Raw genomic sequence first — 25,642 nt, forward strand, 5'->3', positions numbered from 1 at the left:
GCTGCTCCAGTTCCTTATACAAAATGGTGCATACAATCCCCTCTCTGTATCCACAGGTTTGGAGTTTGATGAGTTGGTTGAATCTGCAGATGCAGAACACTCAGATATAGAGGGACATTATTAAATTATCTACTACAGGGAAAATAGTCTTATAATGTGGCTGCTATAACTTGTAGTGGAACTTCTTCCTTCATCGATTCTAAGTTGTTTGGCTGGTCTAATAATTAAATTAACCTAAGATGGATCAACAGGAGAAAACCGAGTTTAATTTTGTATGTATGGGAACCCCAAAGTAGTAAGAAGTAACTAAAGCAGCTTCTATACCTTTTAGACTGAGGAACAATATATTTTTGAGGAATTGACAAAATAGATGGGCTTGGGCTTGGAAGTGCTAATTAACAAAGAAGTAACCAGGTGTGTTTATATAATCTTCTCTGCCCTGAATTCCCTACCTATGGTGATAAGGATGTCTCTCTGCTGGTACAAGGTATTTTCATATAGGGATTTATTTCCTGCTTTCAGGAGGACAAATGAGGGTTAGAATGTCCTTCTTGCCCCTGATATTTCTTAAGTAACTTTAAAGTAGTTAACATGCTGAAGTGGCACATTTTGCTCCCCTTCAGTATAAAGCAACATGGAAACTACATCCCCTATGCAAAGAATGTATAATAAAGAACTAATTATTTATATTACATAGAAAGACATAGAACAAAAACTTTGCTTCTCATATTGCTATATATAAATAAACTCTGTCCTTTTCCTTTCAGTACAAGTCTGTCTATTAAACATCATTAAGGTATAGTATGTAAAATCTATGAGTTCACAGTGATCAGAGCAAAGTTGCTCAAAGAACAGTACTAAATCAATAAAATAATATTCTCACTAAATTTTCAAAGCTTAATTATATTAATGATTATATAGAAATTAATATAACAAGAATTTTATTACTATGCTATTTTTGCTTAAGACTAAGAAAATGAAGAATAGCTTTAGCTCCACCATTAGATTAAAATTAAAAAGTGAGGTTTAAAGATCAATATTAATAGAAACAATTATTTGATTTGCTTTTTTGTCTTTGTAGATAGATTCAATTATTCATTTATCCACCCAACTAGTCAACATATATTAATTGAATGCATACTGTAGGCTAGACACAGGAGTGGTGGTGTTACAAAGTCAAGTGTATTATGAAGCCTAATTTTTGGCTAAGAGTCAGTGACCTGACAAAATTTAAGTAGAACAGAGCTAAATATTAATTATAATAAAAGTAACCAGAGTGAAACTGATAGTGCTTTTAATAATAAGATCAAATAAAAGATGATGAGAGTAGAAAAGGTAAATCTTAATTTTGTATGCTTTATTCTAAACTGGGAAAATGGCTAAAAATACTGAATTGGAATGTTATAACCTGATATTTAAAAGATTCCTCTTTAATGAATCTTATATTAACTAATACAGGATTAGTTATAAACAGATAAATTAGCAAATATTTAATTATATATACTTTGACTATCATTCATTCAGTCTGTAGCTTATTCAGTAAATATTTATTAAGCTTCACTTATATTCCAGGACAGTACCCAAACCAAAAAAGTAAGAACCCTGCTCTCAAGGAGTTTACATTCCAGAGATCTAATACAGTCTGCTGAGACAGTCCAAATATTTCAGTACATTTTCAAGGTAAACACTGCTATCAAAGGCAGAACTAAATAAGGGCATGATAGGCTTCGGCCCTGGAATTCTTCAACTCTGGCTGTACTTTTGGGCAAAGGCCATTAGGTATGCAATCTTACACAAGTTATTTAAACAGTGAACTTTATTTCCGCCTGTGTATAAGTGGAATGGCTATAGATGGGTTCCCCTGGAGATTAAATGAGATACTGTGAGCCGACTACTCAGCAATTATTAGTATTGCTGCTTTGGCTTGTGGTTTCAAAAAAAAATTGTGCCTGCTCATTAGAATCACTTGGGGATCTTTAAAATCATTCCAAAGCTCAGGGCAATTAAACCCAGTCTGAGGGTGGGACATACCAGTCAGCGTTTTTTGAGCTCCCCAGGTGTTTCCGATTTGCAGACCAATTTGGTAACCGCGGCAGTTTGGCTCAATGATACTTCACATTTGCCCGTCCGCCTGTCTTTACCTGAGGTGGAGCCTGGAAGTCTCACGAGCGGAATGAAAGTCAGATAATCGAGATGTACATCTCTCTGGCCCATCCCGTGACTCCCATCCAAATCTCTTTAAATCTCTTCTAGGGGAGAGGGATGGGAGGGAGCCCTGACCGCTCGGGCCTGAGCACAGCTGTTAGGTTTAAGGAGACCCGCAGGCATTTAGGGAGAGCTGACACCTGCGGGGGCTGCTGGGCCTGCCCGAGGAGGCGAGAGCCGGGAAACTCAGCCCTCCCGGGGGCGCTGGGCTCGGGACTGAGGCCGAAGAGGCGCCGAGAGGGAAGACTGGAAGCTAGATCCTCCCCCGGGAACGTGCGGCGGCCAGGCCCGCGCGGCTCGGGTGGGCGCTGTCCGTGTGCCCGCTCTGCCCCCGCCCGGCCTCCCCCGCGCGACCCCGGCCGAGGCCCCGAGCGGACCCGGGGAGAGCCGGGCGCGCTGCGCCGCCCTCCGCCATGGAGTCAGGGCCGCCTGGCGGCTCCGGGCCCGCGGAGCCGGGGCCTCGCCTGCGCGGCTGGCGCGGCGCGGACGCGGCGGCCTCGGCCTCCTCGCTGAGCCGCTTCGGGGCCGAAGCCGGGTGTCGCGCGCCGGCTGTGGCGGCCGTGTTGCCGGCGGGGGGGTGTGGGGAGAGGATGGGCGTCCCCACCCCGAAGCAGTTCTGCCCCATCCTGGAGAGGCCGCTCATCAGCTACACCCTGCAGGCCCTGGAGAGGTAAGGCGGCGCCGGGCTCGCCTCGCGGTCCCCGGCCCGCCGCTCCCCAGCCTCCCGCCCAGGGCGGCCCGCGCGCCGCACCTGCTCCTGGGGCTGCGCTCGCGCTGGCGCCCGCCCTGGGCGGACTGCGGGGCCGGACTCCCCTGCTCGGTTCCTCCAGCTCGGGGGCCATTCCTGTTAGCCCTTCACGGAAGGGGAGCTCTTTACTGCCCCGGCCGCCGGCCTGTGGTCGCCTTCGGGAGTGCCTGGGTTAGGGCTGGGGATGTTTAGTTCTAACTCTGGGCCCTGTGTGTGTGATGTGGGTTTTGGGGTGCAGCTGGAGGGATTGGAAGTGGGGGAGAAGTACAAAGGTCCACATAAGAAGTGTTGCTGTGGTGGTTAAACTTCCAGAAGCCAACTTGGAATGAGTTAGGTATGTATTTTAAAAAGTATCAATTTTAAAGAAAAAGAATTCTGGGAAGGCCTTGTTGAATTAAAAATAAGACTTTTTTTCGATTTTTACTTATTTCGATCACTCTTTGCAACCCAATGGACTGTAGCCCACCAGGCTCCTCTGTCCATGGGATTCTCCAGGCAAGAATTACTGGAGTGGGTTGCTGTTTCCTTCCCCAGGGGATCTTACCCACCCAGGGATTGAACCTGGGTCTTCTGCATTGCAGGCGGGATTCTTTGCCAGCTGACCCATCAGGGAAGCCCAATTCTATCACAGCAGTAATAAAATCCTAATAGCAATAATAACTAATCAAAACCTCCATTTTGAAAAAGAGATCATTCTTGGTCCTATTACAGTGTGTGAAGAATTTATGGAATGTGATTATGTTGGGGTATGTCTCAGGAAATCTTTGGCAAACCTTCTGTTACAGGGGGATATATATATATACACATACACACACACACAGGTGCTTTCTAGCTGTTTGCCAAATGAAAGTCATTGTATTGGTTAATGAATGGGGTTCCACAGACTGATAATATTTTTCCTAGAGCATGGTGCTAAATAGACCTAGGTCATTTCACCCCGAAGGGTAAATTATGGAAGTTCTTGTCTTTCGGTCCTGAGGACCAATGTAAAGACAAACCAATGAGGACTTAGAAGGAGGTCACCCCTCAAGTTTGGCCCTGAAGTGGGATAGGGAAATGTTAAGAAGCATGACTAGTTTGGTTTTCAGGGGAACAGTGCCATGTAAACGTTTATTTCTACTTGTCGACTTATCTACCCAAAGCAAGTGAAACTGCCCCACAAGGGAAACTTGAAAGCAAAAAGTGGTGGGGCAGGGAAAAGAACCACAAATTCTAGAAGAAAGGCAGTCTAGAACTGATACATTTCAACAGGCCCAAGGAAGTGGAGGCACAACTGTCAGGTAGAAGAGCTGTGAGGGAAGCAAGCTGATGGAAGTCACTGAAACTTGGAAAGGCCCAGGAATTAAAAGTACTGTTTAAGACAGGGCAGAAAGATAGCAACTGTGTCCAGTTGTAGAGACAACTGGTTGAAACCTTCAGAAGAACAACTAAACTGCCAGATACTGGTCAGAACACCGGAGGCATCACCAGTGGCCAAGTGAAGTGCTCCACGGCCATAGAGAAATTAAGAGCAAGAGTCTTATTTTCCAATGAGATCCTGAGCACCTAGGGCAGACTCAAGGAAGTACTTTACTTTTCAAACGTGCTACACATTGAAGCACCTGTCTTTGGGAAATTGAGAAGTTGGAGGAGACATTGAGAGGTTTGCTTGTGAACCGTCTGGGACTTCATATTGTTTTTCTGCTTCAGTTGAAATTGGAAAAACTACACGTCTTTTTTCCTAGTCTAGCCACATTTTACTTGTGTGCCATTGAAATTTCTTAAACTAATGATCAGACTAAATGAGATTTAAAAGACTCCCTGAACTCACACAAATCTTAGACATACTGACGAAAGGCTTTAACTGGTGAGATGGAGGCTCCAAGTCTATCCAAACTAGTTGTGTGTGGGTGTCTATTACAATTAGCCTTTATATGTGTGGCAGTATATATGTGTTTATTGTACTGAGATTATACAGCTTGTTCAGATCTCTGCATTACAGACATTATACTGAAGGGATCAAATGTAAAATAATTTGTAGGTTGTACTCAGAGCAAAGGTCTTTCAGAGGTTGATTAAAAACATTTTTAGAAGTTTTAGTTTCATTCTGGCATTTTAGGGGGAAATAAAATATAAATTGAATCACAGATTATAACTTAAAGAGAACTTTGATTTTTTCCTTTTTGTTAATGAGGAACTGAGGTCAAGGGTATTAATCCTTTACATAATGATGACCTGAGTTTGTAAAAAGGAATCACTGTTGTAAGAAATCATGTGATAGTGGTATTATTGGCAGGGGCATAAAGCTCTGACAATTAAGTTGTGGAATCTACTCACAATGGATCAACTGATATCTACATTTTACTGATTTAAAAAAAAATATATATTCCCAGGTCTGAAAGAGGAAGTAAAAATTCCCGCTAGCAATCTAATTTCTGGCTTCAAATACTTAAACTGGAACAGTTAAATAGAGTCAAATGACAACTACAATGAAGGCAAAAAAGAGAAGCAAACTTTGGCCATATTTATTCAGACTCATGCTGATGGTGGGCTGGGAGAAATTCCTGTGACCGTAGATTTGAACAAAGTTAGGCCCACTCCTCTCTCTCCATAGCTCCTGAGGCTTCCTGAGTTCTTGAGGACGTTGCTTAAGATGTTCCTTGATAAGGTTTTGTGCTCATCAAAAAAAATTATTATAAATTGGCTTCCCATAGAATCTTTTATAGGAAGAAAATTTGCTCTTGTATTGATAAAACCATTTTCCAGACATTGTGATAGTCATGTATATCATTGTATATTAATAAGTTGGCACTCAGATTCATGTTTCAGAGCCTTTTAAGTTGGTTAATATGAGTTGGTCTCCATGAGTCTGATGACCCCAGATGAAAAATTTCATTTCGTCAATTTGTATGTTATGGCAACCATGGATTTTGTGATTGAGACTAGGTTGCTTTCTTATTACTTGGAAGATTGATGAAAGTCTGTTTTTAGTAATAGTTTAGGACTCCATGGTGTTTCTCAATGTGTTAACTTCTGGCTTATTTGATCTTCTGAAATTTTCTTTAATATTTTTTGTGTACTTAAAAAAATTGTTCTTTCCCACTGAAATCCCGAAAACCACTACAAACTCTGTTAGTGTAAGAGAATAGAAAGCAATAGCTGTTAATCCAAATGAGCAATATTGATAGCTTTCATTAAGATGAAAGTAGGAATGGAGTAGGGAACGTAGAAATATTTTGAAGACAGGAATTGGCAGATTTTAGTGATTAGTTGTATTAAGGGTTCAGAAAAAGAGATGAATTAAGGATGCTTTTGAGTGATTGCTCAGATCCCTAAATTTGACTTAAAATTTTTGTCTGGGTGCTTCATTGATAAAAAGGGTTAAATCTGAGTCAGGTGAAGGAAGAGGCCTATATCTTAGAAGAAACAGAGTGGGATTGAGTTTTGAAGAGGTGGGTGATTGGAGATTTGCATTCCCATCGCCCCCCTCTGGGGCTCCTGTGAGACAAGAGGGAAGGGCAGGACTGGTGTTTTGGGCTTGACCACTGGAGGCCTTCATGGGCCACATTAAAGAGACGTGGCAAGGCAGTGCGGAGCCAGCCCCTTCACACCAATCCAATATTTTACTTCTGAAATATCACGGTGGGTGAGGAGGAGGAGGAAGACGGCCACGGTACAACCCCGGGGCCCGATTTCCATGGTGAGTGTCCGGGCGAGTCACAGCTGCTCACTCCCTTGGAGCCAAGCTTCTGCAGCCTGGTGAGAGCACTTAGGGGTGTTAACAAGGGCCAGATTTTTTCATCTGTTTTTAAAAAGCATTTGTTTAAATCTGTTTTCAACTGAGCTTGCTGAACTGTGTGAGCAGAATCTACCTGTAGTAATACTTATTTTAAAAATATGATACACATATCGATAGAAATATATTTCAATATAATAAATCTTAAAGTATTCTGAGAGAAAATAATATCTGGCATACTGTGTTTTTTTCCTCAAAATGTCTGTAGGTGTAATGGAACTTGAGGTTAGGTCTGTATTTGCCTATGGAATGTGCTGGGAAGGAAATATTCAGAACTTGATAAAATCCAGCTACAGGGGGTTCAGTGTGGACTTGCCTTCAGCTAAGGAGGTCGGCCAGATCCATTTATTCAGCAAATATTTGTTCACTATGCACTGTGTGAGGTACTTAAGGCCTTTCTTAGTCTCCTGATTCTACATTATTAAATTTTAATACTGTAAAAGGCTTTTAATTCTATAACTAGAAAAGTATGTGAATAAATCCTCTGAAACACAAACAGTACTTATAAGGGCTTGCAAGTGCTGGATGTATGCTTGGTTGCTGAACAAAATAGCATAACAAGCCCATTATCTCTTAAGAGCTGGCTAAAAACATCTTTCTGAACTTGTTCATTGTGATGTATTCTGACAAGATTTTGTTCATGATTTAATGACATATACAACAAATTTGAGAGAATTTCATGAACAGTATCTATCCTTATTACCTGCTATATATTCTGTTTTCACTTTTGTATTAATTACTATTTATGCAAAACTGTTGGGCTAAACTTAGGAAATTGATCTGATGATACTCAAATGGGTTCCAGGTGGGGCCAGTGCTAAAGAATCCACGTGTCAGTGCAGGAGACACAAGAGATGTGAGTTCGATCCCTGGGTTGGGAAGATCCTCTGGCATAGGAAATGGCAACTCACTCAGTATCCTTGCCTGGAAAATTCCATTGACAGAGGAGCCTGGTTGGCTACAGTTCATGGAGTCTCAAAGAGCCAGACATGACAGAGCTTACTCCTACTCCTAACGGGTCTTGAAATCTACAGTTTGAGAAACATTTGTTTAAGGCATTTTTCTGTTAAGAACCTCATAAAATTGTTTGGAATGATCTAAGGCCACAAGTATATCTGCATAATCTATGTTTTACTTTATTGGACTCCTTTCCATTTGATACTATAGGTAGAACAAAGGTAATCATTTTATAGCTGTTTTAAGGCATTCTACTATGGGATTTACCTGTGGGTGTTCATTAACTCACAACAGATATATTTGAATGACAATTGTCAAGTAATGTCCTGTCTTTCTCCCTCTTAATTATTCTGTTTTAACATTTAATCTCATGTGACTTTTGATCAGAAAACAACATTTCTTTAAAAGTTGCTTTAAACTTTTTGATAGAGTAAACTGTGGAAGATAAAGGGTGAGTAGGTTAGGGTACAGGTTAAGCCCTTATAGAAGAAAATCCTGTTCACTGATGCAGCTGAACATGTAATTAACACTTCTCTATTTAAAAAACCAAACTTAGTGTGATGTCCTACTAATAAAGTGAAATATATTTGATTACTTTAAAATTTTTCTATAAACTCAATAGCATATTTTATTCCTAATAGTGTAAGATTCCTCTTATCTACTGGTTCATTTAACAGATATTTCTTGGTATATAGTCTGTGAAGTCAGGAATTCTTTGTTACCAGATCACCAGTGTCTAATGTCTGGCCGATGACAGATGCTTACTGGATGTTTGCTGAATGACTGAATGAATGAAGAAATACTGAGATTTGCTTAAATCTTAAGAAATAAACTTGACCATTTTTTGACTACAAATGCAATGGTAATGTTCATAGTAAATGAATTTCTGGGGACATGATGATCCAGACATGATTTTTTTTTTTCCTCTGATGGATTTTATGACTGCTCCATGTTAGCGCTTTTACAGACATTACGAGTGTGAGCTCCCAAGTCAGACAGGGGTATACCCAAGTCCTGTCACTTTCTAGCTGTATCATTGTGGGCAGGTCATTGCCCCATCTGTGAAATGAAGATAATAGTGACTTCATTCAGAGCTGATGTGAATATTAAGTGAACTATTAGAGGCACATGCTCCAAATAGTGCATGGCACTTAGCGAACAGTGAATGTATCTTAGCTGCTTTTGCTAGTATTAATATTACTGAAAGCTTAGTATGAGCCACACTCTGGGGTATCGCCTTTGCTCTCTCTGAGTTGGCAGCTTAATGAAGGAGATGAAAATGAAACAGTATAATGCTTGATAAGACTCCCTCGTGATAAGAGCACTCTAGGACCTGAGAGTGGGGATGCCGCACCCAGAAGGGCAGTCCAGAAAAGCATTCTGGAGGGGGTCATGTCTGAACTGAAAGTTGAAGAACAATAGGACTCAGCTGGGCATGGAGGAATGATGAGGATGGGGGATAATGTTGAGAGGCAGAGGACGCAGCACAGCAAAGACCTGGATGTGAGAGAACGGGGCGGTCAGAGGAGGAGGGTCATGGCTGGGATTAAGTGGTGCGGGGAGAAGCAGGCTGAGATCATGTCTTGATGAGTCCTACTCAAGAGCCAGCAGGGGACGGCCTCAGGTTTACACTTGAGAGGTCTTCCTGAAGTGCCAGGAGTGGGTTGTGTTGGGATTGGATGAGGAGGAGGAGACCAACGAGGAGGCTAGAGCAAAAATGATGGTAAAGAGGGCTGCCTGGTCTAATGCTGGTGGAGACAAACCCACATCTAGGGGACACTGAGGAACTGTCAACTTGCTAAGGACTTGGTTAAGCACAGGAAAACTTTAAAAAAATACAACCCCAAAACGTGTTTGTTCACTTTTGACTGTTCTGGGTCTTTGCTGCCTCGCGGGCTTTCTCTAGTCGTGGCGAGCGGGGGCTAGTCTTTATTGCAGTGAGCTGGGTTCTCACTGCCGTGCTTCTCCTCGCAGAGCACAGGCTCTAGGGCACACGGGTGCAGTAGTTGTGGTGCTTGGGCTTCGTCTCCTTGTGGCGTATGGAATCTTCCCAGACCAGGGACTGACTGTGTCCCGTGCATTGCAAGGCAGATTCTTATCCGCTGCACCACCAGGGAAGTCAACAGTGTAAGAGTTAAACCATGTAAGTAGGATGGAAGTTCTGACAGTTGCTGAGTTTGCAGCGATAGGTTTGGGGATAGATGGATTACAAGACAAAGAGCAACCCATGCTTGTGTGCTTGCTAAGTTGCTTCAGTCATGTCTGACTCTCTGACCTTACAGACCATAGTCCGCCAGTCTCCTCTGTCTATGGAATTCTCCGGACAAGAATACTGGAGTGGGTTGCCATGCCCTCCTCCAGGGGATCTTTCCGACCCAGGGATCAAACCCAAGTCTCCTGCAGCTCCTGCATTGCAAGTGGATTGTTTACTGCTGAGCCACTGGCAAAGCCCAGATCAACTCAACTCATAATTAGTCATCTTCCACAGTCCTCCTTATTGCCTACACAGATAACTGCCTATTTTCTGGTCTGTATTCTGTGGCTGTTGTTGCTTTGCTTTGTTTGTGATTACAATTTCCACAAGGTGCCTGACAAATCATTGGTAGTCCCAGCCATCCTTGGAGCTTTGACAGTGATGGTATGTGACAGTGTTAGTTGCTCAGCTGTGTCCGACTCTGTGACCCCATAGACTGTAACCTGACAGGCTCCTCTGTCCATGGGATTTCCCAGGCAAAAATACTGGAGTGGGTTGCCATGCCCTCCTCCAAGGGATCTTCCCAACCCAGGGATGGAACCCAGGTCTCTTGCATTGCAGGCAGATTCTTTACCATCTGATCTACCAGGGAAGCCCCTTGGAGCCCTTGGAATCTAGAAATCAGAATAAAGAGTCACATTCATCAAAATGAGCAAAAAGCGACATTGCCCAGGAAAGGCACTTTCATTGCTTTTCATTCTCTCTTCAGCTTGATGAGGAGAGCTTTCTGTGTTTTATAATCCTTGGAACTGTGCTTTATTGTAAGATCCTGGTAGATGTGTCAGACCAAAATTGTTTATTGAGTACCAAATAATTAGCAAGTGCCTCCTAGGTGCAAAGCAATGGACAAAACTCACATTGTTCTTGCTGTCATGGAGCCTACATTCTAGAAGATAGAATGCTGTATTTTGATGAAAAGTGGTAAAATTTTTTTTTCAAGTTGTTTTTGGCATCCGATGGCAGTATAGGAAAATAAAGATATTTGTATATCAGCTCCTTCTGATGTTTCTTTCCCATGTGAGACAGTGTGAGGATTATGTGAGTTAAAAGATGACTAATGCTTAAGACTTGGTAAGTTAATTGATGTTAGCCATTTCATGTTACATGATAAATGGTTTATTTTGCCCATCTTTCTTACTGACTCAGGAGGGTTGTTACCACTAAATCAGGAAGATTACTATTACTATCTGTCATTCACAAGCTCTATCTGATAGCCAGGCTTCAGCAGCAGCCTCTATTCAGATAGACTTCAATCTAGTCTATCTGCATCCTTTGTCTACCGAATCTATTCTCCATCTTGCAGCCAGAGTAAAGTTTATGTTCTTAAATTAGTAGCTGCTGTTGCTCCTATAAACATTTCCATGAACTAAATGGCTTAAAGTAATATTAAATACATTCTTAACCTTTTGGATGTCACAGGTCAAAAAATCAGTTTCATAAGGCTAAAATAAAGGTATTAGCAGCGCTATGCTCTTTTTTGGAGTCTTCTAGGTGCAGTCTGTTCACTTTCCAGGTGGCCAGTCCATTTGCTCTCTCAGATTCTGGGACTTTTTTTTGTTGCCTAGCTGCTAAGTAGTGTCTGACTCTTTGTGACCCCATGGACTGTAGCCCGCTAGGCACCTCTGTCCAAAGGATTCTCCAGGCAAGAATACTGGAGTGGGTTGTCATTCCCTGCTCCAGGGATGGAACCGGTGTCTCCTGCATTGGCAGGTGGATTCTTTACCACTGAGCCCCAGGGAGGCCCCGCTGGGACCTATGCTCCTGTGTCAGAATGACCGATCCTTCTCTTCTCACGCTTTGTCCCTCAGCCCTTTGCCTTTCTTTCCCTGTTCCGTTCTTGCGGTTTTATTGGACCCACCCAAACAGCCCTGATGGACTCTACAATTCAGGATCCTTAACTTACATATGCAAAGTTCCTTTGTTAGGTAATGTTACATATTCTCGGTTTTGGGAGTTAGGTGATAGATGTCATTCGGGGGTTATTATTTTGACTACCATAATTTCCATTTTGTCATTGAACAGTGCTTAGAACACTGGGGGGAGTGACTATTAATTTGGGTATAAATGTCCTGCATAAAGCTTTTCTATGCATTCCCGTTACTTTTTTTTTTTTTTTTAAAGATTTTTTCACGTGGACCATCTTTTTCAAGTCCTCTATTGACTTTGTTACAACATTGCTTCTGTTTCATGTTTTGGTTTTTTTGTCCGCAAGGCATGTGGGATCATAGTTCCCTAAGCAGGGATCGAACCTGCACCCTCTGCATTGGAAGGTGGAACCTTAACCACTGGACCTCCAGGGAGGTCACCCTATCACTTTTTAAGATTGAAGACCAACACCCCTCAAATGGCCTTGGAGGACTCTGTGGAGTAGGCCAGCCCATCATTTGCCTGGACATTTTCATGGGTATTTCCTCTTAGCTCCTCAGGACCTTGCCTTGGCCTGTGCTTAAACCATCCCTCTCATTCTGCTCTCAAATCCTTTTGTCTGTTTTCCTGCCTCTGTCCACTTGAGGAGAAAACTCTGCTTCCTTAGGGAGTATCATCCTGGGCTTCTCTATGCTGGTCAAAAAGGAAGTGCATGCGGTCTTGAAGTCTGGAGCTCCCCTTGACAGCGCTTGACGGCAGCTTAGCAGTTGTTGGTATTCTTTATGTCCTCTATAAGCCCTGTGAAAGCAGTAACTATTTCCATTGTGTACTCAAGGCTGATCATTTATTCAGTGCTCAACAAATATTTGTTAGGGGGATGGACTTAAAATGAAAGGGTAGTGTGCCTGTAAAGTTTTGGTTGTGTTCGTCAGTGCAGTGTTGTAGCCACAGGCAGAAGGGAGTTCTGGGTTTCAGGGTGGGTTTGTTCACTAGCAGAAGGCAGGAGATGGTTAATTATTGAGCAAAGCCATCCAGCATTTTTCATTGTTCAATAGTTAATTTCATTATTCAGTCATTTTGAGACCCTTCTTCTGTCTCTTTAAAAGTGAGTATGAGACTTAACTGTCTAGCATGAACGTGTAGGATCTCACAGGCAAAGAATGCCTTTAAATTTTAAAGTGACCCTTAATCATAGTTGATAACATGGGCCAGAGGCAGTTTTCCTGGCTTGGGCCTGTCCGCTGTGGAACTCTGAGTGTGTGATGATGTTTGCCTCTGTTAGCCCTGGTGTTCCAGAGAACACCCCACTGCAGCCACGGCCTCTCAACGCCATGGACAGATAGCATCTGTGTGTCACTCTGTCTTGAAGAAAGTGTTGTAGAACAGAAAAAAATTGGTCTGTTTTGTATCTAACTCAACAGATGAATTCCTTTAATTTTATGTTTCCTTAATATATGTTTTCTGTTTTATTTAAGCCTGATTTATACTTACACAAATTTAATTAGCTGAGTTTCCCTATTTAAGCTAAAATATTTCACCTTGATGTAAGCCAAGTTTAGTTCAGTAATCCAACTTTGTTGCTGACTCGATGGACTTCTGAAAGAGGCAGAACTTCTAAAAGCCAAAAGTGCTTTGAATTGTTCCTATGCAAAGAAGAGAATTATTTGGAGGAAGAAGAGCAACCTAAAAGCATAGTCTTACATTTTTTTCTTTCAATCTACTGATGTATATTCTAATTATTCAATTTTACCCTAAGAAATGCATGATATGTATATCTTATCTGTGTTTTACCATAAAGGAACATCTGTGTTTCATCACAAAGGTACTTTCACACTATGTATTGAAAAACACTACTTATATTTATGTGTTTCTATCTACAGTATGAAAAATTCAAATTCTTAACCCCTTTACTAGACCTGATTAAAATGCATAAAGTTGACTTAGTTAATAACTTTGAATTTTTAATGTCCTTATGAACATGTATTTGTACTTTTTGGTAACCCAGCTTTGTTACTAACTCAGTTGTTTAAGAATCAACTGATAGGAAAAGTGTGCATCCTTTCCTTGCAGAGTATCTTGGATAAAGGACATTGTTGTGGCAGTAACTAGAGAGAACATGGAAACAATGAAGGGAATTATTCAGAGGTACCAGCATAAACGCATCTCACTGGTTGAAGCTGGAGTGACCCGCCACAGGTCAATTTTTAATGGTCTGAAAGTACTGGCAGAGGATCAGCCCAACTGTAGACTCTCAAAGCCAGAAGTAGTGATCATCCACGATGCTGTGAGACCATTTGTTGAGGAAGATGTCCTCCTCAAAGTTGTCACCGCTGCTCAGGAACATGGGGTAAGTATTTGAATACTTTTGAGAATGGATAAAAGGGGCAAACACTATAACACACAATTGATTTGCTAGATTTTGATGGAATAATATTCAAATGTCAAGTTAGTTAAAATGGGCAAGATTACCTAAGACATTATGCTAATTTGTTTTAGGAAGTTTATATTATTATAGATTTTGAGACTGTTCTGGAATTTCTTTTGTTATGTAGTTGTTTATCATAATATAATATGAGCTATTTGGAGAAGAATGTAATAAAGTCGTTAGAGTACAGATATGAATGGGTGGACCTTAGCTGCATATTTAGTTCCATTCTTTTACCTAAGAATGCCTAAGAAATCTTGTAAAAGTCTAGGAGTTGTATGACTTAAAAAAAAAAAAAAACAAACAACCCTGGCTCATTTCACTCGATTTTTCAGTCTTCAAAAGTGGTTTATTTTCTGGCACAAACAGCCAGGCAAGATTTTTACATCCCCTAAAGTGAATAATCTTAGGATGACAAAATGCTGCGCTCACTTCTATTTCACCAAAATAAACACAGGATAGCAGAAGGCCTCTTGTAATCTTTGGGACATACTTGTTCTTTTAGACTAATAGGCTGAAATCCTATAAATAGCATAATAGTTACTAAACTTAAGTTGGTGGTCTAAATTTGAGACTTAGTAAAAATTTATGGCCTAGACTTGGTATAGTATAATAGAAATAGGCTGTGGAGTTGAACAGACTTAGGCCCAATTCTGTTTTTCTATTTATTAGATGTATGATATGTTCAACTTTCTCAACTTCTTTGAGTTCATTTTCCTTCTAAAAATATAGATGCTAACTTGTAAGGTTGCTTTTAGAATTGGAAATTATATATATATTAACTGCATAGTAAAGTGCTAAATATTTAAAGTGGTATTACTGTAAGAATTACAGTATCTAAGACAGTAGTTTCCTCCAAAGATTGTAGACCAAGGGAAGGAGTCACTGCAGGCTTTTTAGCCATCTGGGTGGGCAGGAAGTTACAAAATACTCAGTTGGGAAAGACAGTCTCTGATTAGTTATCTATATGTATTTGGATTTTCATTTTCAGGAAATTGCTCCTTATTTCATCTCTCTCCAACATGAATTTCTTTACAATGTAGATGTATATAAGAATTCCATAGGTGAAATGAAACCTGTTTCTTATCTTCAGTACAACCTCTGGGTGGTGTTTTGATGTAGTGGAAATTGTGTTGCAGAAACATTAGTGACCACAAGACTGTCTCATCACTCTTGTGTATTCTGTGGGCTCTTGCTCTTCTCCATGCTCCTTGCCTGTGGTAGAAGCAATGTGGTCAGGTTCAAGGGTGACAAGGAGAAATAAAAGACAAAAGAGATAACTGTTAAGAATTTGAGTAAAATTTTACAAGTTTAAAAGTTCTTAGGAAAGTCTATGTAATTTGGGCAGATGCGAATTCTAATGCATACCATAGTACAAATAAAATTATGGCTCTTTGCCTATTTACCTTTTGGAAAAATATCACTTAAACCTCACTGTGAAGATCAAACATTTGGATTTTTTTAAGTATTCAGAGAATTTCTAAGATTGTTTGTAAAGTGATCCTTTTGGTAATGTATCTGAAAGACAAAATATTTGAGCCAATTAATGTGCTGAGAATGTCATTTAACTGGTAACTAAAGAACAGGTGACCAATAAAACATAAAAATGAGGAGCAGTTAGTGGTTTCTTGTTAGTTGCAGATTTGTTAGAATTCCTTTTAGACTCTAATTTTCTTAAGTGTGTTAATCAGAATATAACTTGTAAGATTCAATCTCATTATGCATCCTAGGTAAAGCAAATTGTATTTTAATTAAATCTGAAACTTTCTGATGACATTAAGAAGTTGGTTTAAAGCAAAATCTTTACAACAAAGTTAAGAAAACTTCAGAAGTTTGGTCTCTTAAGAAATACTGCATTGTATTGTTTTTGTTGGTGTTAAGGGATAATTTTCATGAGCGTAAAATTATTTTCATAAAAATATAAGGAGCATGTTAAGGATTTTACTGCCGTCAGGAACCACACAGATGTTACAATCCAGAGAAGAGCAAATTTATATGGAATAAAGGAATGTTGAAATGAATTCGCAAATAGACAAAGTTATATTTTTGCCCTTGGCGTGTGGGGTGCCAGTTGAACTGGGCAAAATCTACTGGCAAGTGTATAGGTAGCAATGATTTTTGATTTACTGTCAGTTATCTATAATTTATGAGAGTTGTAAAAGAGCTCAGGGGCAATGAAAAGCTAGTTTCTGTTACTCAAGAACAGTTTGCTTTAAACAGTACAGTTTTGAATTGGGTCATTTATTTTGCTCATTCTAATTTCCTTAGAATGTTGAGGGGAGAGACCCAATAAATAGCCTCAGGAAACTGAAACATTATTTCCTGTCACCTCTCCTACACTGTTCTAAATTCTAATTAAAAAAAAACAAAGCAAAACATCTATTAATTGAGACTTACACTATTAGTAGTTAAAGTTCTTGAACTGGGGGGAAGAATTGGCATCGTTTTTAACCTGAGGTAAATTGCAGAAGCCCAGTCTGAATCAAAGATTTTGCTTTGAGCACCTTGAGGATTGTTTGCCTGGGATTCCTTTGAACTCATTCTCCTTTGTTATTTTAAATTGTGTTTAACTGATTACCTGTTTTCTTGCCTCTTAATTTTCAAGCCCTTCCCAAAGGTCCCTTAAGATAAATCATCTCCTGAATAATTTTCTGAGGCAGTGACAGACCCTTGGTGGGTATACAGGCTTAAGATAACTCTGATGTTTTAACTTACATTACATTTTGGTTTAAATTCTGAATTAATGGTGATGTATTACTTTAAGAGACTAAAATTCTCCAAATTAAGGGTGAAATCAGGTTGTCTGCGTATGGGGTCTCAGAAGTGTTGCCAGGACAGCAGTTCCTTTCTTTCATCTCTGTATGCTGCATTCTTGTTCTTGGGTTCCATAGAGGCAAGATGACTTCAGTAGGGTAGCTGTTAATCATTTCTTTTCCTTTGCTTTTCTTTTACTTTTAGTTTTTTAACTTTGGATAGTTGGTCAGAGTATAAAATTCTAAGTGTATAGCTCTTTTTTCCCTGGTACCTTGAAAATACATTATGTCATTATCTCCTGACTGTAATACACCTTTTGTGAACTCTGCTAATGAATATAGTGGTATCCCTTGAAAGTAATCTTCCTTTTTTGTCTCGTTGCATGTAAGAATTTTTAAGCTATTGTGCAGTGTCTCTGGTATGTCAAAATACGATTCCCCCCCCCCCCCCCCCCCGTGCTTTGGATTTATTGTTCTTTATGAATTTTACATTTTGTTTAAAATGAGTTCTAGAAAATCCTAAGTGATTATCCCATTGAATACTGGCCTTGTACCATTTGCGACCTGACAGCTGTTTCCCCCTTGTGCTGCTTTTTCTCCTTATGCATCTACGTAGGATCAACCTTTTCTTGTCTTCATGTCTTAACTTGTTAAAACTTTGATTTGTTTTTGTGGGCTGCCTCCTGGGTAATTCCAGTTTTCTATTCCATTCTTTAGCTTTAATCTTTTCCTAAAGTATTTTTGCAGTTGTATTAATTATCACTTTCTAGGAGTTCTGTATATGTTTCAAATGTGATTAGTCTTTTTCTATTTGTTTTTCAATATTTAAAAATACTTTATACGTTTTGGATAACAGTAACTCTTGATAGCCTGATTCGCTTCAATTCTATTCACTTTTATTCCTGATTTGTGTCCTCTTTTGCAATTTGTACTGTGAAGCCCATGTTTGGCAGGACTCTGAACAGGAATCCTTTGGACATGGGATAAAGGTATATTTCTGAAATGTGAATTTGTGTTCCCTCTGCCAGGGATTCCAAGGACTTTTCCAATTTGTAGCAACTTCTGGCAATTTTGGGGTTGAGATTTTGTAGACACTGTTAATTGCTAAATTGTGTCTGACTCTTTGGCGACCTTGTGGACTGTAGCCCACCAGACTCCTCTGTCCATGGGATTTCCCAGGCAAGAATATTGGAGTGGATTGCCATTTCCTTTCCCAGGGGATCTTCCTGATCCAGGGATTGAACCCATGTCTCCTGCATTGCATTGTATTGCAGACAGATTCTTGACCACTGAGCCACCAGGGAACACTACTTTGAGGACACTATGGTGGTGTTAAGCCAAATTTCAAATGCACAGAGTGTAGACAATTAATACTATTTCTTAAAGGAGACTACTGCCACACCCAACTTGCTTGCTCCCCTGCCCCACCCTGACCCCAATCCAGGACAGACAATTTTACTGTATTGTCTTTGCTTTGAGTGCAGTTTTTTCCCCAGTCTGCTCTTTAAATGCTATTTCAAATCCTAAAAAATGATGCTGTAAAAGTGCTGCATTCAATATGTCAGCAAATTTGGAAAACTCAGCAGTGGACACAGGACTGGAAAAGGTCAGTTTTCATTCCAATTCCAAAGAAAGGCAATGCCAAATAATGCTCAGACTACTGCACAGTTGAGCTCATCTCACATGCTAGCAAAGTAGTGCTCAAAATTCTCCAAGCCAGGCTTCAACAGTACATGAACTGTGAACTTCAGATATTCGAGCTGAATTTAGAAAAGGCAGAGGAACCAGAGATCAAATTGCCAACATCTGTTGGATCATCAAAAAAGCAAGAGAGTTCCAGAAAAACATCTACTGCTTTATTGACTATGATAAAGCCTTTGACTGTGGGGATCACAACAAGCTGTGGAAAATTCTTCAAGAGATGGGCATACCTGTCTCCTGAGAAATCTGTATGCAGGTCAGGAAGCAACAGTTAGAACTGGACATGGAACTACAGACTGGTTCCAAATCGGGAAAGGAGTACGTCAAGGCTGTATACTGTCACCCTGCTTATTTAACTTATATGCAGAGCACATCATGAGAAACGCTGGGCTGGATGAAGCACAAGCTGCAATCAAGATTGCCAGGAGAAATATCAATAGCCTCAGATATGCAGGTGACACCACCCTTATCACAGGAAATGAAGAGGATCTAAAGAGCCTCTTGATGAAAGATAGGAGAGTGAAAAAGCTGGCTTAAAACTCAACATTCAGAAAATGAAGATCATGGCATCTGGTCCCATCACTTCATGTCAAATAGATGGGTAAACAATGGAAACAGTGACAGACTTTATTTTCTTGGACTCCAAAATCACTGCAGATGGTGACTGCAGCCATGAAATTAAAAGATGCTTGCTCCTTGGAAGAAGAGCTATCAACAACCTAGACAGCATATTAAAATGTAGAGACATTACTTGGCTAACAAAGGTCTGTCTAGACAAAGTTATGGTTTTTCCAGTAGTCATGTATGGATATGAGAGTTGGATTATAAAGAAAGCTGAGCACTGAAGAATTGATGCTTTTGAACTGTGGTGTTGGAGAAGACTCTCAAGAGTCTCTTGGACTGCAAGGAGATCAGTCCTGAATATTCATTGGAAGGACTGATGCTAAAGTTGAAACTCCAATACTGTGACCACCTGATGTGAATAACTGACTCACTGGAAAAGATCCTGATGCCTGGAAAGATTGAAGGCAGGAGGAGAAGAGGACGACAGAGGATGAAATGATTGGATGGCATCACTGACTTGATGGACATGAGTTTGAGTAAACACTGGGAGTTGGTGATGGACAGGGAAGCCTGGTGTTCTGCAGTCCGTGGCGTCACAAAGAGTCAGACACAACTGAGCAACTGAACTAAATTGATAGCTTCTCATGAATCTTTGAGGCTATAGTTCTAAGCAAGTAAGTAGCAGAGACTCAAGATCCAATTCCTCATTACCTCTCATTTTTTAAAATGAATGCCTCATTTTAACCCAAGGCTCTCTGCCATCTTACTTCCTTGGCTTCTGGCTGCTATTATGTTAGTTTTAGGTCATAGTTTAAAGTTCATTTCTAAAAAGGCAGTTTTAAAAATCACTTAGAAAAAAGCTGTTTATGAATTTTTCATTTAAAGAATTGTAATAGATTTTGCAAGGTCTGTGGTCTGCCATATTGCCAAAGTAGGAGTCCTTTACAAGTATGAAGTACTTGTGTATTTCTGCATGATTTTAAGTCAAGAGATGTAATTATAAGGGGACTTCCCAGGTGGCACCAGTGGTAAAGAACCTGCCTACTAATGCAGGAGACACAGGAGATAACCTGATTTCCATCTCTTGAGTTGGGAAGATCCCCTGGAGAAGGACAGGGCAACCCACTCCAGAATTCTTGCCTGGAGAATCCCATGGACAGAGGAGCCTGGTGGGCTGGAGTCCATAAGGTTGCAAAGAGTCGGACACAAGTGAAGCGACTTAGCATGTACAAATGGATGTAGCTATAAGGACATTGTTATAAAGGATGCATTAGAAGAGTAAAATAAATTGGAGCAGTGAAAAGTAAAGATATAGGGAGAATCCTTTTTAAAAGGATTAATTAGCTATTGCATATACTCTTAAAACTGCCAGTAAGGGTCTCATTTTCAGTGCATTGCCATCAGTACAGCTGCCTCTGAAATACTTGCTCCTGAGGTATGATGTTTAGTTACTAGCGCGTGTTTCTTTCCGAAGACCTCTGCTTTTGCATCTCTAATGATGTTTTATCCTCTTCTCCGTAATCAACTTCTTACAGTAACAAATTACATTTATTGCTTCTGTTGATTCATCTCCAACTTACTTCTCAGTGCTTTGCAGTATGGCCTCTTCGTCCTTTGACTATTCTAAAATCACTGTAACTTTCCAATTCCTGATTACATACATTTATAGTCTGTTGTATAGTAAGGAGTTCGACTGGCTTATGCCCCTGGTTCCTTGTGGGGAGAATAAATCCTTGAAATTTGTCAAGAGTCTTCATTTTTCATGAGCCCATTGGATCTCATCTGAGCTTCTGCTAATAAGATGAGATGACCGGGATGGGGAATACATGTAAATCCATGGCTAATTCATTTCAATGTATGACAAAAACCACTGCAATGTTGTAAAGTAATTAGCCTCCAACTAATAAAAATAAATGGAAAAAAAAAAAAAGATGAGATGACTCAGGATAGAGGCTGGTTATCAGAAAGACCCCTGGGGTTTTGAACCGGCTGGGCTTCCAGGGTGAGAGGAATACTGCTGGAGACAGAGGTCAGTCACGTGCTCAGTGGTTCAGTCAGTCATGCTTAGGAAGTGAAATCCCAATAAACCCTGGATACCGAAGCACAGTGAGGAGCCACTTGGCTGGAGAACAGTGATGTGCTGGAAGCCTGGTGCTGCCTGAGTGTCTAGGGGAGAGGGCGCCACAGAAGCTCTGCGTTCCGGTCTCCCCAGGTCTCACCCGTGTGTCTCCTCACTGATCTAGTCTGATTTGCATCCTTTGTCACAAAACTGTAATGGAAGTCATCATAATCATATTATATTAATCTAATAAGCATTTTCCTGAGCTCTGAGTGATTCTAGTGAGTTACTGAACTTAATAGGAGTTGTGGGAACCTCTTGAATTTGGAGTCAGTTGATCAGAAGTGTTGGTGGCCTGGGGCACCCCACTGCTGTCTGAAGTAATGGCAGTCTGGCTGTGAACCATGGATTTATGCTAACTCCAGATGACTGACATGAGAGTTGAGCTTTAGAGGACACAGTGCATACAGAATGTCTTAAACCTGACGGTGTTAACTAGCTCTTCCTTGGAATTCTTGCTCCTGCCTTGGCTTCTGTGACTTTACTCTTTCTTTTCTCTTTTTGGTTTGGTTTTTTTTTTTCTTTTTTTGATCACTTGCTTTTCAAATACTCCTTCCCACTCTTTAAATAAGGTTTCTTTAACTTTTATTTTCACGGAACAAAGTATTTCTGAGCAATATAAATCATGCCAATAATAATTAATATTGTTTACCTCTATGTGTGATAGAATATTTATATTGTCTAAATCTACATTTGTCATCTTGGAGGAATGTACAATCAGGGTGTTAACACCGGTAAAGATTCTTGTAATAACAATCCCAGGTAGGACACAGAACTGTTCTAACATTCTAGAGAATTTCCTCCTGTTGTCTTTACTATTCAGACCCTTGTTCCTCTAATAACCCCTGTCAACCCCTGATGTGTTCTCTGCTCCTATATTTTTGTCTTTTCTAGAACTCCATAAATTGAATCATGCAACATGTAACTTTGTAAGACTATTTTATTTTTATTTTTTTTTAATTAAAAAAATTTTTTTTTCATTTATTTTTGTTAGTTGGAGGCTAATTACTTTACAACATTGCAGTGGTTTTTGTCATACATTGAAATGAATTAGCCATGGATTTACACGTATTCCCCATCCTGGTCCCCCCTCCCACCTCCTTCTCCACCCGATCCCTCTGAGTCTTCCCAGTGCACCAGGTCCGAGCACTTGTCTCATGCATCCAACCTGGGCTGGTGATCTGTTTCACATATGATAATATACATGTTTCAATGCTATTCTCTCAAGTCATCCTACCCTCGCCTTGTCCCACAGAGTCCAAAAGACTGTTCTGTACATTTGTGTCTCTTTTGCTGTCTCGCATATAGGGTCATCGTTACCATCTTTCTAAATTCCATATATATGCATTAGTATACGGTATTAGTATTTTTCTTTCTGACTTACTTCACTCTGTATAATAGGCTCCAGTTTCATCCATCTCATTAGAACTGATTCAAATGTTTTCTTTTTAATGGCTGAGTAATATTCCATTGTGTATATGTACCACAGCTTTCTTATCCATTCATCTGCTGATGGGCATCTAGGTTGCTTCCATGTCCTGGCTATTATAAACAGTGCTGCGATGAGCAATTGGGTACATGTGTCTCTTTCAATTATGGTTTCCTTGGTGTGTATGCCCAACAGTGGGATTGCTGGGTCATATGGCAGTTCTATTTCCAGTTTTTTAAGGAACCTCCACACGGTTCTCCATAGTGGCTGTACTAGTTTGCATTCCCACCAACAGTGTAAGAGGGTTCCCTTTTCTCCACACCCTCTCCAGCATTTATTGTTTGTAGATTTTTGGATAGCAGCCATCCTGACTGGCGTGTAATGGTACCTCATTGTGGTTTTGATTTGCATTTCTCTGATAATGAGTGATGTTGAGCATCTTTTCGTGTGTTTGTTAGCCATCTGTATGTCTTCTTTGGAGAACTGTCTGTTTAGTTCTTTGGCCCATTTTTTGATTGGGTCATTTATTTTTCTGGAATTGAGCTGCAGGAGTTGCTTGTATATTTTTGAGATTAAGCCTTTGTCAGTTGCTTCGTTTGCTATTATTTTCTCCCATTCTGAAGGCTGTCTTTTCACCTTGCTTATAGTTTCCTTCATTGTGCAAAAGTTTTTAAGTTTCATTAGGTCCCATTTGTTTGTTTTTGCTTTTGTTTCCATTACTCTGGGAGGTGGGTCATAGAGGATCTTGCTGTGATTTATGTCAGAGAGAGTTTTGCCTATGTTTTCCTCTAGGAGTTTTATAGTTTCTGGTCTTACATTTAGATCTTTAATCCATTTTGAGTTTGTTTTCATGTATGGTGTTAGAAAGTGTTCTAGTTTCATTCTTTTACAAGTGGTTGACCAGTTTTCCCTGCACCACTTGTTAAAGAGATTATCTTTTCTCCATTGTATATTCTTGCCTCCTTTGTCATAGATACAGTGTCCATAGGTGCATGGATTTATCTCTGGGCTTTCTGTTTTGTTCTGTTGATCTATATTTCTGTCTTTGTGCCAGTACCATGCTGTTTTGATGACTGTAACTTGGTAGTATAGCCTGAAGTCAGACAGGTTAATTCCTCCAGTTTCATTCTTCTTTCTGAAGATTGCTTTGGCTATTTGGGTTTTTTTGTATTTCCATACAAATTGTGAAATTATTTGTTCTACTAATGTGAAAAATACTGTTGGTAGCTTGATAGGGATTGCATTGAAGCTATAGATTGCTTTGGGTAGTATAGTTATTTTGACAATATTGATTCTTCCAATCCATGAACATGGTATATTTCTCCATCTGTTTGTGTCCTCTTTGATTTCTTTCATCAGTGTTTTATAGTTTTCTATGTATAGGTCTTTTGTTTCTTTAGGTAGATATACTCCTAAGTATTTTATTCTTTTTGTTGCAATGGTGAATGGAATTGTTTCCTTAATTTCTCTTTCTGTTTTCTCATTGTTAGTGTATAGGAATGCAAGGGATTTCTGTGTGTTAATTTTATATCCTGCAACTTTACTATATTCATTGATTAACTCTAGTAATTTTCTGGTGGAGTCACTAGGGTTTTCTATGTGAGGATCATGTCATCTGCAAACAGAGAGAGTTTCACTTCTTCTTTTCCTGTCTGGATTCCTTTTATTTCTTTTTCTTCTCTGATTGCTGTGGCTGAAACTTCCCAAACTATCTTGAATAGTAGTGGTAAGAGTGGGCACCCTTGTCTTGTTCCTGACTTAGGGGAAATGGTTTCAATTTTTCACCATTGAGGATAATGTTTCCTATGGGTTTGTCATATATAGCTTTTATTATGTTGAGGTATGTTCCTTCTATGCCTGCTTTCTGGAGGGTTTTATCATAAATGGATGTTGAATGTTGTCAAAGGCTTTTTCTGCAACTATTGAGATAATCATATGGTTTTTATGTTTCAATTTGTTAATGTGGTGTATTACATTGATTTGTGGATATTAAAAAATCCTTGCATCCCTGAGATAAATCTCACTTGGTCATGGTGTATGATCTTTTTAATATGTTGTTGGATTCTGTTTGCTAGGATTTTGTTAAGGATTTTTGCATCTACGTTCATCAGTGATATTGGCCTGTAGTTTTTTTGTGTGTGTGGCATCTTTGTCTGGTTTTGGTATTAGAGTGATGGTGGCCTCATAGAATGAGTTTGGAAGTTTACCTTCCTCTGCAATTTTCTGGAAGAGTTTGAGTATGATAGGTGTTAGCTCCTCTCTAAATTTTTGGTAGAATTCAGCTGTGAAGCCATCTGGTCCTGGGCTTTTGTTTGTGGGAAGATTTCTGATTACAGTTTCAATTTCTGTGCTTGTGATGGGTCTGTTAAGATCTTCTATTTCTTCCTGGTTCAGTTTTGGAAAGTTATACTTTTCTAAGAATTTGTCCATTTCTTCCAAGTTGTCCATTTTATTGGCATATAGTTGCTGATAGTAGTCTCTTATGATCCTTTGTATTTCTGTGTTGTCTGTTGTGATCTCTCCATTTTCATTTCTAATTTTGTTGATTTGATTCTTCTCCTTTTGTTTCTTGATGAGTCTGGCTAATGGTTTGTCAATTTTATTTATCTTCTCAAAGGTAATAGTAGGTTATAAAAATGAAAATTAAAGGAGTAATAGAAGACAAACAATTAAAAAATTAAAAAAATGATAATAGTAAAAATATATCTAGGAATTTCTCTGGAGCTGTTGAGGGCAGTGTGGGGTCAGTCCAGTTTTAGATAGTTCCTTATTCCAGCTTATACTTCTCAAGATCTATAGGCCCCTTCCAGTGTAGTTGGTGCTAACTACCGGGTTTTAGTCTATTG

General features: G+C 39.9%; 1 protein-coding gene across 3 annotated transcripts in view; it reads left to right on the plus strand.

Annotated features, from left to right (window-relative positions):
- The first annotated feature begins 2,130 nt into the window (after positions 1 to 2,130).
- The window catches only part of CRPPA (CDP-L-ribitol pyrophosphorylase A), a 336,123-nt gene continuing 312,611 nt past the window's right edge, over positions 2,131 to 25,642 (plus strand). Inside the window, exons 1-2 of one of the 3 annotated variants that reach the window (XM_070470646.1) lie at positions 2,131 to 2,875; positions 13,876 to 14,152. In XM_070470646.1, coding sequence (XP_070326747.1) covers positions 2,619 to 2,875; positions 13,876 to 14,152 — 534 coding nt within the window. In that variant the 5' untranslated portion in view covers positions 2,131 to 2,618. The remainder of the gene's footprint in view (positions 2,876 to 13,875; positions 14,153 to 25,642) is intronic. The other 2 variants (XM_070470642.1, XM_070470639.1) reach the window with 2 other exon arrangements.

Source organism: Odocoileus virginianus, chromosome 1 (genome assembly GCF_023699985.2).
Source record: "Odocoileus virginianus isolate 20LAN1187 ecotype Illinois chromosome 1, Ovbor_1.2, whole genome shotgun sequence".
Classification (NCBI taxonomy): domain Eukaryota; kingdom Metazoa; phylum Chordata; class Mammalia; order Artiodactyla; family Cervidae; genus Odocoileus; species Odocoileus virginianus.